Source organism: Mastigoproctus giganteus, chromosome 9, assembly GCF_048544385.1.
Source record: "Mastigoproctus giganteus isolate SK-2022 chromosome 9, ASM4854438v1, whole genome shotgun sequence".
In the NCBI taxonomy this organism is placed as follows: Eukaryota; Metazoa; Arthropoda; class Arachnida; order Uropygi; family Thelyphonidae; genus Mastigoproctus; species Mastigoproctus giganteus.
Genome location: NC_143583.1, coordinates 106,800,546 through 106,820,795, shown reverse-complemented (window position 1 = coordinate 106,820,795; position 20,250 = coordinate 106,800,546). Strand labels below are relative to the sequence as shown.

At 36.6% G+C, this 20,250-nt stretch overlaps 1 protein-coding gene across 2 annotated transcripts in view; it reads right to left on the bottom strand.

Annotated features, from left to right (window-relative positions):
• Positions 1–20,250, bottom strand: part of LOC150080626 (glycerol kinase-like) — a 420,206-nt gene that overhangs the window by 255,004 nt on the left and 144,952 nt on the right. For both annotated transcript variants that reach the window (XM_090381601.1, XM_090381600.1), the window contains exon 6: positions 1,301–1,438. In XM_090381601.1, the coding sequence (XP_090237727.1) occupies positions 1,301–1,438 (138 nt within the window). The remainder of the gene's footprint in view (positions 1–1,300; positions 1,439–20,250) is intronic.

The following is a 20,250-nucleotide window of genomic DNA, read 5'->3' as shown; positions in this document are numbered from 1 at the left end:
GACTTTGCAATGGTTCACAAAGTTTAAAGAGGGTCACTTGTCCACTGAAGATGATTCTTACTCTGGCCATCCTTCAACTTCAAACACCAATGATCCAAACACTCATGTTCGTGATCTGATCAGGAATACATGTCCCATAAATAATAACATAATCTTGTGCTATTTCTTATGGGACATGTGAATCAATTTTAACACAAGATTTGGGAATACAGTACACTTCAACTAAGTTTGTGCATTGCATCCTCATTGAGAGCAATGAGTACTTGTGTATGTCAGGATCTTCATCACTTTGTTTCTTTCATCATTACTGACAATGAATTGTGGGTGTATGGCTATGACCCAGAAACAAAAGCCCAGTCCTCTCAATGGAAGACTGTCTTCTCCAAGGCCTAAAAAAAAAAAAAAACAAGACAATCTTGATCAAATGTGAAGATCGTGATTATATTTTTTGACTTGGAGGACATTGTTCATTATTAACTTGCTCTGCATGGTCAAACAGTGAACCAGAAAGAAATACTAATTCTGTAATATTTCTGTTTTACAGTTCCGTGGTGACTGCTCAATGCTTTTCAGAGAAAACAAGAGTTTCGGGCAACTGGTGCTTGCATCATGACAACACCCTCACATATTTGGTGCATTTCATGCAAGAAATTCTTGAGTGGAATGATCATCACTGTGGTCTATCCATCATACTCACTGGATTTAGCTCCCTAGGATTTTTTTTTTTTTTTTTTTTCACACTTAAAGCACCCTTGAAAAATGGAAGCTTTAAAAGCTTGAGAAATCCAAATAAGCTTCAGCATTCAAACTTTTTGATCACACATCATATACACATATATCACCAAACAGAACTAATTCTTTATATCTGGATACACATGAGCAGATTTAATTATAACAAGTGTCAAGATAACATACCCAAATAAGCCAAGAATCCACTGTACCAAATAAATACTGACTTTGACTCACTGCTTGAGCAACTGGTGCTTGCATCATGACAACACCCTCACATATTTGGTGCATTTCATGCAAGAAATTCTTGAGTGGAATGATCATCACTGTGGTCTATCCATCATACTCACTGGATTTAGCTCCCTAGGATTTTTTTTTTTTTTTTTTTTTTTCACACTTAAAGCACCCTTGAAAAATGGAAGCTTTAAAAGCTTGAGAAATCCAAATAAGCTTCATCATTCAAACTTTTTGATCACACATCATATACACATATATCACCAAACAGAACTAATTCTTTATATCTGGATACACATGAGCAGATTTAATTATAACAAGTGTCAAGATAACATACCCAAATAAGCCAAGAATCCACTGTGCCAAATAAACACTGACTTTGACTCACTGCTTGAGCAACTTCTGGAACATTTTCTAACAACCACTGGAGTTTAAGAGCACTAAAATAGGTGGAAATACGTAAACCACATTTTTTCTGTAAGGAAAAAAAAATAAAAATAAAACAGAATTTTCTGTATAACAAAAAATCTATATGTAAAGGCATTAATACTTATTTACTGCATTATCCAAATCTCAAAAATAATATAAATATAGCATAATTTCACAAATATGGCACAGTTTGGACTTAGCTCTTGCCAAATTTTTGAGAATTCCAAATTTTTGAAGCTACTCTATGAGACTGGTGTTAGTATTATATACTGGTGGTAAAATTAGCATTAGCACCAGTATCAACAAAACGATGCAAGGAAGAATGGTTACACAACACAAGCTAAAAAAAATATATAAGTAAATAAAATGATAAACAAATAAAAATTTAAATTAAATTAAAAAATAAAATAAAGTAACCAATGTCACCTTCCCTCACCAATTACCTATTTCTTTCAAGTATTTAATCAGTCCATCCTTAAATTTAAATAAACTTCCAATAATCTCTTTACCCTTTATTCCAACAGATCAGACATCTGATCTACAATTATCCTCCTCTCAATTTAAATTATGTCCCTTCCCCTTGTGTTTACTATGATTAAGCATAAAAATTCACTCAGCATTTAATTTTTGTATAGTATTGTAAGTGCTTGAGTAAACAAAAATTAAATGCTAAGTGAATTTTTATGCTTAATCATGGTAAGCACAAGGGGGGACATAATTGAAATACTACAAAACAGTTCCATGACTCAAACCTTTCTTGATGAAAAATACCCTATTTGTGCCTTAATCAATCTTGTCATTCTTCTCTTTACAAAACAGGCCCACATTTTCCCAAACACTATGTAATATCAAGAAGTGGCCTAACCAATGTTTTACATAATGGAATAATCACCTCTTTATTTCTACTACCAAAGTTTCTACATATAATTGAAAAAACCCCATGAGCCATCCTAGGTCTGTCTATCTACACTGTTCATGAAACTTAGGTCTGTCTTATCTACACTGTTCATGAAACTTAGGTCTATCTATACTGTTCCTAAAACTTGGATCTATCTACACTGCTCATAGTTAATCTTAGTTATTCATTTCATCCTTGGGCACCTTTGTGAACAGGAGACATTTGCAAATCTCATACAGGAACACTGCTTGAATCCACAGATACTCTCATTACAATAACTAAAGGTTTACTTACATCTTTTGCTACTTCCTTCAGTGTAATTTAATAGATGCCATCACATTCTGGTGCCTTGTTTTAATTTTTAATTATAATAATTTGCAAATAGTCCCTTCTCAATTATCATAAAACTATTCAATTTCCAATTAATATTAGGTTTTTTTTTTTTTTTTTTTTATGAAAGCCCCAAACACGAAAGGTATCAAAACCTATAGTACTTAGTACCGTGCATGGGTTGAAGGAGAAGTATGGAGGGGGGGGGGGGGATGCCAGAAACTTTGCTCTAGAGACAGACTAAACATGGGTTTCACCACTTCAAACCTCCAATAAGCAAAGTGGTGGTATTTCAATGGTTGATGAAAGTCATCCCAAATTCAAAAACTTCTTGACATGTTAATATGGATGCAAAATATTTAATTATTTATTACAGTTTTAAAAATTATATCCATGGCCCAGAACAGCAATATACTAGAAGAGCAAATCAGCTGCAACCATTTAATGTTAACAAAGAGTTTCACTTTTAAATTAATACAAAATCAGATCTAAAGCTATTAAAGGAGTTAGAAATGTAGATAATTCCATATTCACAAGCGAATACAAGCAAATGCATCTTCAAGCATCTGTATCCTGTATTCTTTTACATGCAAAATACGAGCGGGTTGATTTGCAAGCTGTTAAATATGTGTAAGTTATTAACTTAAAATGTGGAAATAACTTGATAATATATCTGTAATTTACCAATTTGCTTCCGATATTTGATTCTTTTCAAGTCCGATTTAGCTTATCATATTGTTGATTTCTTCCCCTTCATGTTAATATAAATAAAAAAAAATCCTTGTTACTGTTCTCTTTTCACTCTTAGCTGAGGACTTCTTATAATCTACCATAGATTCCTCATCCCTTAAGAAACTTTATTGCGAACTATTATATTTATTGTATGATGGATTTAGGATTTACTGATAATTTATAATCATCTTATGCATCTTTCTCCTCTGCCACTAAGGTCATCCATTTTAGTCTCTGGCTTGGACAATATCTTTTGGCTGGTATAAAACACTTATTAGCTTCCAGAATAACTTTCTTAAAAATTTTCCATTTGGTATTTGTATTTGTTAATTCATATTTGTATTTATTAAAGTTACCCATTTGATCCCATTGAAAAGAATTTATATGAATTCTAAGACCATAGTGATCTCACCTGCAAAAACAAAAAAACCCTTTTCCTTCACAAAGTTACTTTTTTAAATATATCACTTCAGTACACTATGATCACTGCTTGCCAGTGATCATAGTGTATCGAAGTGAGATATATTCTTTTATTGAAGATTGTAATCTGGTGCCCTAATGATAACCAGGTTGAGAATATTTCTTTACCTGATGTTATTGCTATGTGCTGATGCAAGAATTAGTCATACAATTCCAGAAATGCTTCACTACTACATGAATAACCAATCCACATGCGAATAGAATAATCAATCCAGTCAATATCTGCAAAATTAGTCTTTCATAATAAATCATCCTGATGTTTGCCCATTCTATTTGTCTGTAAAGATGTTTGTTATACTAATCACAGTCAATTTGGTAAATAACACACTCCTGCTCATATCTTAATTTTCACAATGCTTATATAACATCACATTGATTCAATATATAGTCGAACTCGTTTATAACGAGCATGGTTATAATTAGATTTTGGCTATTATGAGCAAGTAGAGAAGAGTTGATTGGAATGTTGAGGCACGTGTGCTTTATCAATATTAACATTAATTGAGGCATAATGTATTTTATCAGCAACATTTCACAGTTAAAGAAATGCCATACGAGGGACTAAGGTCTATTTCATTGCCTAATTATGACTTTATTTCCCTTATCTCTTTCCATGTCCCTGGCGATAGCAATTTATAACTATGGTACTTTGTGGTAGTGTACCACACTAAAAAAGATTCTAAGAATCTTTTTAGTGTGGTACATTACCACAAAGAGCTATGTTATTTTTGGTTTTTAGGAGCATTAGCAACTAAGGCCATATTGCTCCGGGAAATGCGGTGGTCATTCCCTGACTTTTCCACATCCTCCGTATTTGGTGGTGATGGGCTCGAACCCCGGTCTAATCAAGAAGCGTGTGCTACGCACTGCTGCTCCTTCCCACCTGGCTACGGAGGCACCTACCACAAAGAGCACAGTCCTCATTCCAGTTGCATGGCAGAAATCCCAGAAGGCATTACAGGGTTGGTGAGGGCCTATGGGGGCTCTAATGGTTCCTCGTAGTGGGGGGCAGGATAATTCTGCTACATGCTGCCTCATTTGAATAGAGCATGTCTTATACAGCAGGTGCACATCAGCATTGACCCTTTTGTTTTCTTTCCCCAATCTCTTAATCCTCTTTTGTATCTCTTCCCTATTGTTATTTCTCTCTCTAGGTCTTCCAAGACCTAGGCAGAGAAATTATCCAGCAAACTTGTATACTTGCATATACACTAACTAGGTGTATAGTAAATAAATTTGATGAACTTGAAGTGCTGGTCAAGACATCAAAGGAGGATGTTGTTGGGATATCAGAGACATGGTGTCACACAGATATTAGCATTAGCATTGGTTGAGGCATACGATGCAAGAAAGCAAGCTTATGCAGCATCAGCCAAAAAAAAAAGAAGAAAAAAAAAACTCCCATTTCACCCATCATCCATTCACTCCAAATGCCTGTCTAGCTCAGCTTTAAATTTTTTTCAGCTATCAACTTCCACAATAAGAGATGGAAGTCTGGTCCAGTAATCGACTGCCAGCTGGCTAAAGGCAAATTTCCACACATCTATTCTACAACTATCTTTCCTCAGTTTGAATCTATGTCCCCTCAAGTTCATAATCTGAGCAAGAGAAAGAATCCCATCAGCATTGAGCTTACTCAGCCCGTTCAAGCCCTTATATACCTCAATCAGATCACCTCGCAGGTGCCTATCTCCAGGTGCTGCAATTTGCAGAACTTAAGCCTTTCTTGGTAAGAGCACACCCCTTCTTTCTACTCATTCTAGCAACTCTACATCCTTCCTAAAATGAGACCTCCAGACCTGTATGCAGTACTCAAGGTGTGGCCTGATAATTGACTTATACAAAGGGATAATCACCTCCTTGTTCCTGCTAGCAAAACTCCTATATATCATTGACAAGAGTCCATGACTTTCTCTAGCAGCCCGTCCGTACTGCTCAGCGAACTTCATATCTGACTGCACAATTACTTCCAGGTCTTTTTCATTCTCCACTTCCCCGAGTGTAGTACCCAGTTGGTATGTTTCTCTTAGGTTAATACTACCCATATGCAGTACTTTGTATTTGTCAATGTTAAACTTCAGTTGCCACTTCTCGACCTATTTTCCCAACTTACCTAGATCCTGTTGCAGTAGCATACTGTCTTTACTGTGGTTAACAACCCTACCAACCTTTGTATCATCTGCAAACTTAGACACTAAGCCTGATATACCTTCATCAATATCATTGATGAATACACAAAACAACAATGGTAACCACTCTGTCATATATAATCAGTACAGAATTGGAATTTGGGGAGTACAATGTGTACAGGAAGGGCAAGCAGGATAAGAAGGGAGGAGAGGTGATGCCATTAGTTAGGAAACACATAAAAACTAAGGAAGTGCATTCAGTTGACATAGATGGTCAGTGCAATGATGAGTCAGTTTGGTGTGACACTGGGAAAGCAAAAATAAGAGTAGGATTGTGTTATAGGCCTAATGACTCTGATGAGATAATGAACAACTGCACAAAGAAATAGAGTGGGCCAGTAAATCATATTATCTAATAATGGGTGCTTTTTAACTTCCCAGATATTGACTGGAATTTGTGCATTGGTCATTCGCACACTAGCAAGACTTTGGTGGATTTACTGGATGACAGTTTTCTACAGCAACACGTTAGAGAGGTTATTAGAGAGAGTAATACTCTTGATCTGGTTATCAGCAGTGATTATTCATGCATTAAGAATTTGCAGATAAAGAAACCCTATGTGGTAGTGATCACAGTGTACTAATATGGGATTTACTTAAAGATGTAACTACCATCAGAAGTAAAGGAAAGGGTTTTTGCTTTCGTAGAGTTAACTACAGTGGTCTGAGACAGTTTTTAAATTCTATACAGTGGGACAAACTGATGATGTTACCAACAGCAAATTCTAAATAGGAAGCATTCAAGGTTTGATTTGATTTGATTTGGATTTTTGTGGCACAAAAACAGCAAGGTTATAGTGCGCCATGGAAAAAATAAAATTCAAAAAAGATTAGATTTGTTAGTTTTAAAAAAGGTTACTTCGTCTAAAGTTGCATGTGTGTATATATATATATATATATACAGACATATCAATACATAAAAGCAAATTGTATATTTCATATGAGTGTATACATATTGATCGATTTTAAAAATTTAAAAACTGCTGACACATTGTCGTTGTCATTTAAAATCTGACTGAGTGTATATGGCTCAGTCAGATGGGTAAAAGCGCTAAAACGAGCATTTATAAAACTAGTACAATCGCATAAAATGTGTTGGACGGATAAAACGGTGTCGCATTGCTCGCACATAGGAGGGTCATCGGCCCTCAGCAAAAAGGAGTGTGTAACATGACTGTGTCCTATGCAGAGCCGAGCAAGAACAACTTCCTCTTAGCATTCAAGGAATTAATCGTGTAAGCTACTAGGCTTTTCACACCAATTAAAAGATGGGGCTCATGGTAGAGAAGAAAAATGCATGGGATGCATATAAATTATCAGGCAACACAGAAGCCCATGGTAGATATAAGCTAGTCTGTAATCAAGTCACAAAGGAGGTTAGGCAAGCAAAGGCAGATTATGATAAATCTTTGGCAATCGATGCTAAGAAAAACAGCAAGAACATCTTTACTTATATAAACTCTAGAAGGAAGGGGATGAATCAGTTTGGTTCACTTGATATCAATGGTTTGAGTATTGATGATCCTGCTTAGATAGCTGACAATTTGAATGACTATTTTGCATCTGCATTCATACATGAGAAGTTATTAAGGGAAAAGAATGCCAGAAGTTTATCAAAATATAACATGGTGCTTAATGATTTTTCTAATAAATGAAAGCAAAGTGGAGAAGAATTTGTTGAAGTTAAACATTGGAAAGGCACCTGGGGTGGATGGGATCTATCCAGTTATATTAAATTAGGTGGCAAAGGTAGTAAGCAAGCCCATAGCCATAATTATAAGAGCATCCTTGGACTCAGGGGAAGTCCTCACAGACTGGAGATGTGCAAATGTATTTCCAATTCACAAAGGTGGGTCTAAGGGTGAATGTTTTTGTTTTTTTTTTTTTTTAGGAGCATTAGCAACTAAGGCCATATTGCTCTGGGAATATGCGGTGGTCATTCACTGACCTTTCCGCATCCTCCATATTTGATGGTGATGGGCTCGAACCCCAGTCTAATCAAGAAGCATGTGCTACGCACTGCTGCTCCTTCCCACCTGGCTACGGAGGCGCCTTCTAAGGGTGACACGAGTAATTACAGACCAGTTAGTTTAACTTCTGTTCTGGGTAAAATAATGGAGTCACTGGTTAAAGATTCACTGCAGGATCATCCAAACAAGACTGCAGAAATAATTCAGACACAGCATGGGTTTGTTAAGGGAAAGTCTTGTTTGACAAATTTAATTGGATACTATGATGTGGTTACAAACAAATTGAATGAAAAAATATATTTGATATCATACACTTGGATTTCAGGAAAGCTTTTGACACCGTTGTGCATGGAAGACTACTGTACAAACTGAAGCAGTATTAAAGCAGGTAGTAAAGGCAAGTTGCTATAATAGATAAAAGGGTGGTTGAGCGGGAGAAGACAGAGAGTGGTAATCAATGGATGATGCTCTTCGTGGACTAATGTTATTAGTGGAGTCCCCCAGGGTTTGGTGTTGGGTCCATTGCTGTTTTGTATATTTATCAATGATATTTATGAAGGTATATCATGCTTAATACTCAAGTTTGCAGATGATACAAAGGTTGGCAAAGTTGTGAATGACAGTAATGGCAGTGAGCTACTACAACAGGATCTAGAAAAGTTAGGAAGTTGTGCTGACAGGTGGCAACTGAAGTTTAACATTGACAAATAAAGTACTGCATGTGGGTAGAAGTAACCCCAGAGCAACATACCAACTGGGTGGTACTAAACTTAGGGTGGTAGAAAATGAAAAAGATCTGGGAGTAATTGCGCAGTCAGATATGAAGTTTTTTGAGCAGTGCAGCCAGGTAGCAGAGCAGGTCATGGTGTATTGTCAATGATATATAGGAATTTTTCTAATAAGGAAAAGGAGGTGATTATCCCTTTGTATAAGGCAATGGTCAGGCCATGCCTTGAGTACTGCATACAGGTCTGGAGGCCTCATTTTAGGAAGGATGTAGAGTTGCCTGAGTGAGTACAGAAAAGGGCAAAAGATTGGTGAAGGGAATGAAGGGGTGGTCTTACGAAAAAAGGCTTAAATTCTGCAAATTGTAGTGGCTGGGCACCTGTGAGGTGATCTGACTGATGTGTATAAGGCCTTGAATTGGTTGAGCAGGCTCAATTCTTCCTATTGCTCAGATTACGAACCTAAGGGCACATAAATTCAAATTGAGGAAAGACGGTTATAGAATAGATATGCAAAAAATTGCCTTTAGTCAGCAGGTTGTTTATTTCTGGAGCAAACTGCCATCTGTCATTGTGGAAGTTGATAGCTTAAATAAATTCAAGGAGGAACTGGACAAACATTTATTGGGAATGGATGTGCGAAATGATTTTTTTTTTTTTTTTTGGCTGGTGCTACATAAGCTTGCTTTCTTGTATCATATGCTTCTATTGGTTAGTTAATGCTAACTAACCAATGAAATTTTTCTGTATATATATGAAACACTCAGCTTTCAAAATCAGTCTAAATGACAAATTCAATTCAATTTCAAATCTTTGTGTGTGAACATGTCTTTTTAAAACTTGGTAGAAACACTTGGAAATTTTAAAAACAATTTTTCTTCTGAAGTTTAGGTTTTGTTGCACTGCGTTAAACTCAGTTCTCTTTTTATCTGGAAATGACAAGGGAGAAAAGAAACATTTTGATGATAATTGAGAAAGTGAAAATTATTTGTGACAAAGAATGGAACAAGCAATGCATCCATTTGCAAAAAGTTAAGAGGGAACTCATCAACAGTGTCAACCATTTGGAAAAATCAGGAAAGCATTATTAGTGCTTTTGAAAAATACATCACTGCAAAAAATTTGCATTAGTGTGATAAAAGTGATCTGGACAAGGCTCTTTTTAGTTTGTTTACACTGAAAAGAAATTGTATTCCTATTAGTAGCCTTCTGCTTAAACTACAAGCTGAAAAATTGGTTCATCAACTTGGATAATGCAGATTTTGTTCAGAATAACAGATGGCTTGATAGATTCAAGAAAAGAAATAATATTGTTTATGGTAAGATAAGTGACGAATCCGGTGATGTAAACAAAGCAGTGAGTAATGACTGGATCAAAAATGTATGGCTGGATATTAGAAAGGTTTCTGTGAAAGTGACATTTTTAATTAGCATTAGCATTAGTAGAGGTATTTGATGCAAGAAAGCAAGCTTATGCAGCATCAGCCAAAAAAATTAAAGTAAAATAAATAAATAAAAAATAACCACTTCCACTTCACCCCTCTGTTCGTTCGAAATACCTGTCCAGCCGAGCCTTAAACTTATTTAGGCTCTCAACTTCCACGACAAGGGATGGAAGTCTGTTCCACCTACCAACCACCCGCTGGCTAAAGGCAAATTTCTGCACATCTATCCTACATCTGTCTTTCCTCAATTTGAATTTATACCCTCTCAGGTGATTATTCTGAGCAAGAGGAAGAATCCCATCAGCATTGAGCATGCTCAAACCATTCAAGGCTTTGTACACCTCTATCAGATCACCTCGCTGCTGCCTAGTCTCCAGACACTGTAATTCGCAAAACTTAAGCCTTTCTTCGTAAGAGCACCCCTTTGTTCCATTCACTAATCTTGTTGCCCTTCTCTGTACTCGTTCCAGCAGCTCTACATCCTTCTTGAAATGAGGTCTCCAGACCTGTATACAGTACTCTAGGTGTGGCCTGACCATTGCCTTATACAAGGGAATAATCACCTCCTTATCCCTGCTAGAAAAATTCCTATATATCATTGACAATACACCATGAGCTACTCTTGCAGCCCATCTGCACTGCTCAGAGAACTTCATATCTGCCTGCACAACCACCCCCAGGTCCTTTTCATTCTCTACCACTGTCAGTGTAGTACCACAGAGTTGATACGTTGCTCTGGGGTTGCTGTTTCGCATATGTAGTACTTTACATTTGTCAATGTTAAACTTCATTTGCCACCTCTCAGCCCATCTGCTCAACCTTTCCAGATCCTGTTGCAGCAGCATAGTGTCAGTAGTGTCCTTGACAACCCTGCCAACCTTCGTATCTTCTGCAAACTTGGACATTAAGCTTGATATACCATCATCAATATCATTTATAAATACAGAAAACAATAAAGGACCCAACACTGAACCCTGAGGGACTCCACTAATAACATTAGTCCACGATGAGCAGTGTCCATTGATTACCACTCTCTGTCTTCTTCCCCTCAACCACCCCTTTATCCATAGCAGCAATTTTCCTCCAATGCCACACTGCTCCAATTTGTGCAGCAGTCTTCCATGTGCAACAGTATCAAAAGCCTTTCTAAGATCCAAGTATATAATATCAAAGTTATTCCCTGCATCCAGTTCTTTTGTGACTGCATCATAGTATCCAATCAAATTGGTCAGGCAAGACTTCCCCTTAACAAAACCATGCTGTGTCTGAGCTATAACTGAAGTCTTGTCTAGATGATCCTGCAGTGCTTCTTTAACCAGTGCTTCCATTAATTTTCGGAGAACAGAAGTTAAACTCACAGGTCTATAATTACTTGTGTCAGCCTTTGATCCTCCTTTGTGAATTGGGGTCACATTTGCACATCTCCAGTCCATGGGTACCTCCCCTGAGTCCAAGGAAGCTCTCATAATTATGGCTAAGGGTTTGCTTACTTCCATTGCTGCCTCCTTTAATATAACTGGATAGATTCCATCCACCCCCAGGTGCCTTTCTTGTGTTTATCTTCAACAATTCTCCTCCACTTTACTCTCAGTTATTACAAGATTCTCCAGCTTACTGCCAGAATTGAATACACCTGTGGCATTCCCCTCGCTGAATAACTCCTCATGTGTGAATGTCGATGCAAAATATTCATTTAGTTTGTTAGCTACGTGAGCAGGATCATCAACAGTTGACCCATCGATATCAAGTGGACCAATCTGATTCATCCCATTCCTTCTAGAGTTTACATAAGTAAAGACCTCTTTGCTGTTTTTCTTCGCATCCTTTGCCAAGGATTTCTCGTAATCTGCCTTCGCCTGCCTAACCTCCTTCGTAACTTGGTTACAGATCAACTTGTATCTATCATAGGCTTCTGTGTCACGTGTTAATTTGTATGTATCCCATGCATTTTGCTTCTCTTCCATATGCCTCATTAGTTCATCTGACATCCATTTAGGCCTAAACCTTGAACAATATTTCTTAGTTGGTATGTAAAGCCTAGTAGCTTCCAAGGTAAGTTCTTTGAATGCTTCCCATTTTGAATTTGCTGTTGGTAACATCATCAGTTGATCCCACTGTATAGAATTTAAATACTGTCTCAGTTCACCATAGTCGCCTTTACGAAAGCAATACCCCTTCCCTTTACCCCTAATGGTAGTTACCTCTTGGAGTAAATCCCACTTCAGAACACTGTGATCACTGCCACCTAGTGGTTCATTTATCTGCAGATTCTTAATGCATGAAGAATCACTACTGATAATCAAATCAAGAGTATTACTCCCTCTAGTTGCCTCCCAAACATGCTGATGTAGAAAACAATCATCCAATAAATCCACAAAAGCCTTGCTAGTGTGTGAATGACCAGCCCCCAAATTCCAGTCAATATCTGGGAAATTAAAATCCCCCATAATAAGACGCTCTGATTTACTGGCCCACTCTATTTGTTATTATACTCATCAGAGTCATTAGGCCTATAGCACACTCCTACTCTCAATTTTGATCTCCCAATGCTATGTCACACCAAACTGACTCGACACTGCACTGTCCAGCAATGTCGACTGGCTTCACTTCCTTGGATTTTATGGGTTTCTTAACTAATAGCATAACCCCTCCTCCCTTCCTATCCTGTCTATCTTTTCTGTAGACATTGTACTCCCCAAATTCCAGTTCTGCATTCCTTATATCTGTGTGACACCACGTCTCTGAAATCCCAACAATATCTGCCTTTGATGTTTTGAGCAATACCTCAAATTCATCAAATTTATTTACTAGACTCCTAGCATTGGTGTACACGCAAGTATACATGCACCTGCTCTTCCTCTTAGCCACCCTAACACAACCCATGTGTTTACTTGTACCCCAATGATTCCCAGCAGTCTCTGAAATATCCTGCATCTTATTTTCCAGGCTGCTGCTGCTCATTCCAATAGAAGCAGTGCAAGAATCACTTTCTCCTCTGCCAGTGGCTACTGTTAATCTATTAGTCCTTGTATCCCCCCAATCTAGCAGTTTTCCGACCCACCTAACACTGCCTCGATAGCATCAGCAAACATTCTTGCACCCTTTCTAACAAGTACAGACCAGGCTGAAAAAAATTCTACCCCTTGAGCTCTGCACAATCTTTCCAGGGCCGAATTGAATGACAGGGCTCTCATCATATACTCCCTCCTATCGTGTCTGGGCAGAATTGTAGATACTTTCAAATTCAACCCTAATTCACGGCTTTTTTTCATCAGTGACCTGTACTTGTTAAGGAATTCCGCCGGTCTCCTACTCTTAATATCATTAGTGCAAAGTGTACAACTATATCACCTTTTGTGCTCTTAAAAGATGATATCTGCTCTACAATGTCATCAACCTTTGCCCCTGGTAGACATAGCCTGGTCCTGTTCCACCTATCCTTTTTACAAAGCATGTTTCCCGTTTCCCTGACAATAGAGTCAGCAACAACTACTAGTTCCTTTGGGACCAGCGCAATGCTGATGAAGCTGGTGTGTTTTATAGATTATCCCCTCCCCCACACACACGACCCACAAGTTTAAAGGTAAAATGTGTGCAGGCAGAAAATTATCCAAAGAGTGACTGATTGTTCTGATTTGTTCAAATATGAGCAGAGCTAAAAAAGGAAATGCTTTGTAATAGGCAAATCCAAGAATTCAAGATGTTTTAAAAACATTAAAAATCTTCTAGTAATATACCGAGCTAACAAAAAAGCTTGGATGACACATCCATTTTTGAAGAAGGCGTGCATAACTTAGACAAAGAGCTTAGAAAAAAAAGATAGGAAAATTTTGCTGATTTTAGACAATTGCCCATCATATCCCATTCTTCTCAATCTAACCAACATTAAACTTGTATTTTTATCACCAAACTCGATTTCTGTTCTCCAACTTATGGATCAAGATGTTATTAAAAGCTTTAAATACCATTTTAGAAAACTTTTAATATTGGAAACTCTATAAAATCTATTGAAAGAAAGGAAAAGGTTTAAATTTCAGTTCTTGATGCCATCTGAATCATCAGCAAGGCATGGGATAAGGTCACATCATAGACCATAAAATCTGTTTTAATACAACAGGACTAAAGCCCACAGAAGTCGATGAAGACACTGAAGAAAATTATGACAATATTCTGTTAATAATGTGGTTGTAGAAACAACTTGGATACTGTGTTGGCATGTGTGGACAACAATCTCATGACTGCCAAAATGCCAACAGATAAGGATATTCTCGAAGCTGTTAGAAAAAAAGAGGCTTTCGAAGACAACAGTGAGAAAGAAGGTGGTAGTGGTGAGTGTCCAGTTGATGCAGTTTCAAGAGCAGAGGCACAAACTGCTTTAAAAACTCTTTCTTTGTTTTATGAAACCAATGACATTGATTCCGAATTTAGATTTTATCTCAGTAAAATGAAAGACACTGCCCATAAAATCTTAAAAGAAATTTGAAATAAATGACATTGGAAGGCTTCTTTAAAAAATAAAAACAATGTACATATTACATCAAGATTTTTTAATAAGGAAATTATTTTTCAAGTTAATTATTTATATAGCACATAAAAATATCAAATAAATTGTTAATTGTGTAATCATGAGCTATGGTTATGCTTTGTTGATTTTATCCCTTTTTTAAAAGTACAGTATATATCTGTGTGCATATGCATGATAAATGTAGTGAGTAATAGTCACAGTAACATATAACTACAATATCGGAATACCTACAATATTATCGGTGAATAGCTCAGAATATCATCAAAATAACTACACTATCATTGTTGAAGGTAGGATATTAGAGCTAGAAAAGGATTAGGAAATGTGAATTGTAATATCATTCATTTCTTCTTCTTGTTTCTTGGCTGAAAAAAAGAAGAAGAAATGAATCACTTATAAGTGATTCATAATCAAGTGGAAATCTTCTGAACACCAATGGAAACAGTGAAAAGAGCAAAGGTGGAGTTGCTTTATGTCCATAAAGAAATAAAAAACAACATTTTGGAATTCAAAAGTGCATCACCAAGGCTGTCAAGACTACTACTCTGGATTTCTAAGAGGTACAAACTAAAGATTATATTGATATATGCACCAACATTGAGCCATGATGATGATGATAAAAAGGTTGAAGAAATGTACACCGAAATTGAGAGACTTCTAGATGAACAGAAAACTCATTACACCACTATTATGGGGGACTTCAATACTAAGGTTGGAAAGAGACAAAACAGTGCAGAAAGGGGGAACTATAGGAAATTTTAGAATTGGTGAAAGAAATGAAAGAGGTGAAAGATTTGTGGAATTTGCAGAATCTCGAGGAGTGTCAGTAATGAACACTTTTTTCAAGAAAAGAGTGAACAGAAAGTGGACATGGAAGAGCCCAAATGGATTAACAACTATTGTTGTTAATCCACAAATAATGAAATTGACTTCATCCTCACTAACAGAAGATATATTGTGAATGATGTTACTGTTCAGAACAAGGTAAATGTTGGAAGTGATCACAGAATGGTAAGATGCCCACTTGATATAGATGTAAGAAAAGAAAGGAAAAAACTGACTCGAGTAAATAATACGAAGGTCTTTGAGATAACAGAAGACAAGAAAAAGCAGTATGTACTGGAACTTAAAAAGTTGTTGTATTCCTCATCAAGATATTGATGAGGAATACAACAACTTTCTGAAAGTGATAAAGCCCAAGAAACTTATAGGTAAAAAGAAATCCAAAGAATAATAAATTTTTCAAGAGACACGTGTCATGATGAACCGAAGGCGACAAATGAAGAGCAAGATAAACACTGACAAGGACAAAATTGAGTATACTGAGTTATGCAAAACCATTAGAAAGAGACTGAGAGAGGACATCAGCAGATTTAACACAAGAAAAGTAGAGGAAGCATTAAGGGAAAACAGAACTAAAATCAGCAATAATACAGAAAGACAAATGATACTGAAACTGAAGAATAGTGATGGTGAACTTATAAATAGCAGAAAAGGCATAATTCAAATAGTAGAAGACTACTATAAAAAATTATATAAGGAGCGAAGAAATGATGCCAACAGTGGGGAAGATGGATCACAAATTAGCAACACATGTGACATACCACCCCATTAAAGAAAATAAAGAATCAGAAAGCCCTGGGTGAAGATGAAGTTACTGCAGAGTTGTTAAAATTGGGAGGAAGAGACATGACACAGAAACTGACGAGAATCTTCACAAAATACATTAGGAAAGGCATGACGCCTAAGGATTGGAATAATGCAATCATAATTTTGCTGCATAAGAAAGAAGATAAATCAGAAACTGGAAATTTAGATCAATTAGCTTTTTGTCCCATATCTACAAGTTGCTCACAAGGATCATTACTAACAGGTTAGAAAGAATACTTGATGAGAATCAACCGAAAGAGCAAGCTGGCTTTAGGACAGGATTCTCAACTATGGATCACCTTCACGTAATATCACAACTAATGGAGAAAGCAAATGAATATAAAACACCATAGTGCCTTGCATTTGTGGATTATGAAAAGGCATTTGACTTTGACTCCATACAGCATGAGGCAATGTTTTGGGCACTGTATGGCACTGTATGTAATGTATGGGCTATCTACATCAAGATGTAGATAGCCCATACATTATTATTTTGAAGAAAATATATGAAAACACTACCTCCTTTATTAGACTAGACCAGGCCAACCTAAATCGTTCTGTGGGCCACTTTGACGAACGAACTACAATTTTACACAGGCCACACATAAAATAAAACAATATTTTAGAAATAAAAAATTAAATGCCATAAAAATTTATTTTATTCAATCATTTTTATTACATATCAATGAGATATTTGCTTTTCTTTGTGATCACTCAATTTTTTAAAATATACTTCAATATTGGTAGTTGCATGCATATCTTAATTGATTTTCCAGATTTTCATCTGTTACTGAAGCTTGAGATTTACTTTTAATAAATTTCATTTTTGAAAAGAACGTTTCACAAACATTTGTGGATCCAAAGGTGCTCACAATTTTTTGTGCAAAAAATCTTAATTTGGGATACTTTTCTGCTGTCACATACATTTTGTAAAAGTTGATTTTTGATGTGTTTTTTTTCTTTAGAGACGTCCAGTCTTTTCTCCACTTATACCTATTGAGTAGCTCACTCGACTGGCGTGAGAAGATACAAATACTATTTGGGACTGAGTTTGTCTTCCCTGGCATTTCTGTGACACAACGTTTTTCGAAGAAGGGAAGGAGTGGTGGAGATTTGGTGGAAGTAGAGCTGGTCTAGTATTATTTTTGTGTTTATTTATCGTTCCTAGTGCAGCTAGTGAATGATTTCCCACTGATATAGTCAGTAGTATAAAAATCATTTGGTGGGCCACAAAAAAATAATGGGGTGGGCTGCAGGTTGGCCAGGCCTTGACTAGACAAAGGCAGTAGCAAATTTAAAACTGAGAAAGGAGTTCGGCAAGGAGACACAATATCTCCGAAGTTGCTTACTGCTGCCCTTGAGGAAGCTGTCAGAAGATTAGACTGGTTGCAGAAAGGAGTCAATATGAATGAAGAGTACCTAAACCATTTATGATTTGCAGATGACACTGTGATCATAAGCCATGATCCCAAAGAATTAGAGGAAAGCGTATCAGTTATGCAGAGTTAGTAAAGATTTCTGACTAAAGATGAACATGGCTAAAACAAACTAAAACAAAATTTGTTCATCAATTGATGAACAGATATGCCACAGAAAGGGATATAATCATTGAAGGAGCAGTAATTGAAAAGGTGGATTCATATACTTATCTGGGACAATAGCTGTAATAATGATAAATGGCTGGAAGTCAAGAGAAGAATAAATTTCGGATGGATAGCATTCAGGAAACAGTCGCATACTGAGGAACAATATCCCAAATTGTCTGAACCGTAAAATAATGAACTAATGTATACCCACCATGACTTATAGAAGTGAAACTTGGGCACGCACCAAAAAAATGGAAGAGAAGCTGAAAACCACACAGCAAAGAATGGAAAGAATTATATTAGGAATCAGACTGCTAGATATGAAGTATCTAGCAGTCTACACATGGATTAGGCAGCAAACACAAATAAAGGACATTCTTATCAAAACTAAAGAACTGAAATGGACTTGGGCAGGACACATAACTCGAGGACAAGATGACAGAAGGACTAAGGAAATGACAGAATGGTACCCAAGAGGAACTAAAAGAAAACCTGGAAGACAACAACAGAGATGGACAGATGAAATTCACAAATTTGTGAGTAGTAAATGGATGTCCAATACAAAAAACAAAAGGAACTGAAAAGTTTCTGCAGAGGCATTCATCCTGCAGTAGACTGAAAATGGCTAATGATGATGACAATATCAGATATAATGAGTAACAGTAATAATGAGCAATATCCTTTGGTCCCTTGGATCTCATTATAACTGAATTTTACTGTAGTTTTCTATCAGATGCGCTTGTCTTAAATCTATATGCCTAACATTTAAAAACATTACTCTTCTTTCCATTCTGTCAAACTGTGTCCCCTGTATACATTATATCTGTCATATTCAAATTCTGAATCGAGTATATCAGAATGACAACATATTATGCTCCTAAAGCTAGGAGCATTAGGAGCATAATTAATAAATTATTAATGTATTTATTATTAATTTATTAATTATGTTCCTACAAACACAAACATCTAATAATAGCAGTACTTTCACCAGGATTTTACTCCTGTTCATCGGAAATACTGCTGCCATCTGTAAACTCCACCATCAGAAGGTTTTTTCTCTTCTGAGGCCTCATACTCTAGAAGTAATGTAATCAAAAACTTCTGTAGAAAGATTAAACAATGTTGTGTTGACTGATTATGACACATGTTCAGACTGGTTTGGGAGAGGGGGGGGAATTATAGAGGAGAATTCAGAAGAATAGTGCCCATGAAAGTATCTCTAGAAAAGGGATGAAGCAGAAACGGAATGTCTATGTGACAGAGAGAGAGAGTAGAGAGACTTTGTAAGAGATGGGTCATTAATTAATCTAACTGCCGTCTTTTGAATGGAGTCTAGAAGCCTGAGAGAGGTTATGTTGTTGTTGTTGTTGTTTGGTTTTTAGGAGCATTAGCAACTAAGGCCATATTGCTCCGGGATATGTGGTGGTCATTTCCTGACTTTTCCGCATCCTCCGTATTTGGTGGTCACAGGCTCGAACCCCGGTCTAATCAAGAAGCATGTGCTACGCACTGCTGCTCCTGCCCACCTGGCTACGGAGGGGCCTCATAAGGAACTAAAGCTAATGATAAAGTTCTGCAAAAATTTAAACTGCTCTCCAAATTAGGATCCATATCCAGAGCTTCTTGGCTAAGCTGATTTGCAAGTCTTAAAAACTCAGCTAGTCTCTTCGCAGTCAAATTTTTGTGTGCATCTTCATTTTTATCATTTTTGTCATCTTCTTCTTCACATTGCGAAAAAATGTCGTACACTGATAATTGTTTTCTATGAGATTCAAGGACTTCTGTGATATCTGCTGGTTCCAATTCTTCAAATCCCTCTCCACTAATCATTTTTCCAATTCTCACAATTTCAACTTCTTTCAGCATTTCGACCATGGCTTCTTTAGTGCAACTTTGTGGACACAGCTTTTTCCACACTGCATTCATTGTTCAGTTCTTAACTTCCCCCACGCGAATTCAATATTTTTTACAGCATCAAGAATGTTATAATTCCACCAATAATCTCGAATTGAAAGCCTGCCTATTCCATCAGTAGCTTCTACAAATTGTAAAAAATTCTTCTTGGGTAATAAAGTTTAAAGGAAGCTATAACACCTTGGTCCATCGGCTGAATTAACGAACTTGTATTCGCTGGAAGAAATGTAACTTTCAAATTTGGGTGCAGATCAGACAAATGTGCAGGATGACTGGGCCCATTGTCAAGATTTTTTTTTTTTTTTTTTATGAAAACCCCAAACACGAGAGGTATTAGAACCTATAGTACTTAGTACCATGCTTAGGTTGGAGGTTGGGAAGATGAAAGAAGGTATTTGTTAACTTTAGACTTGA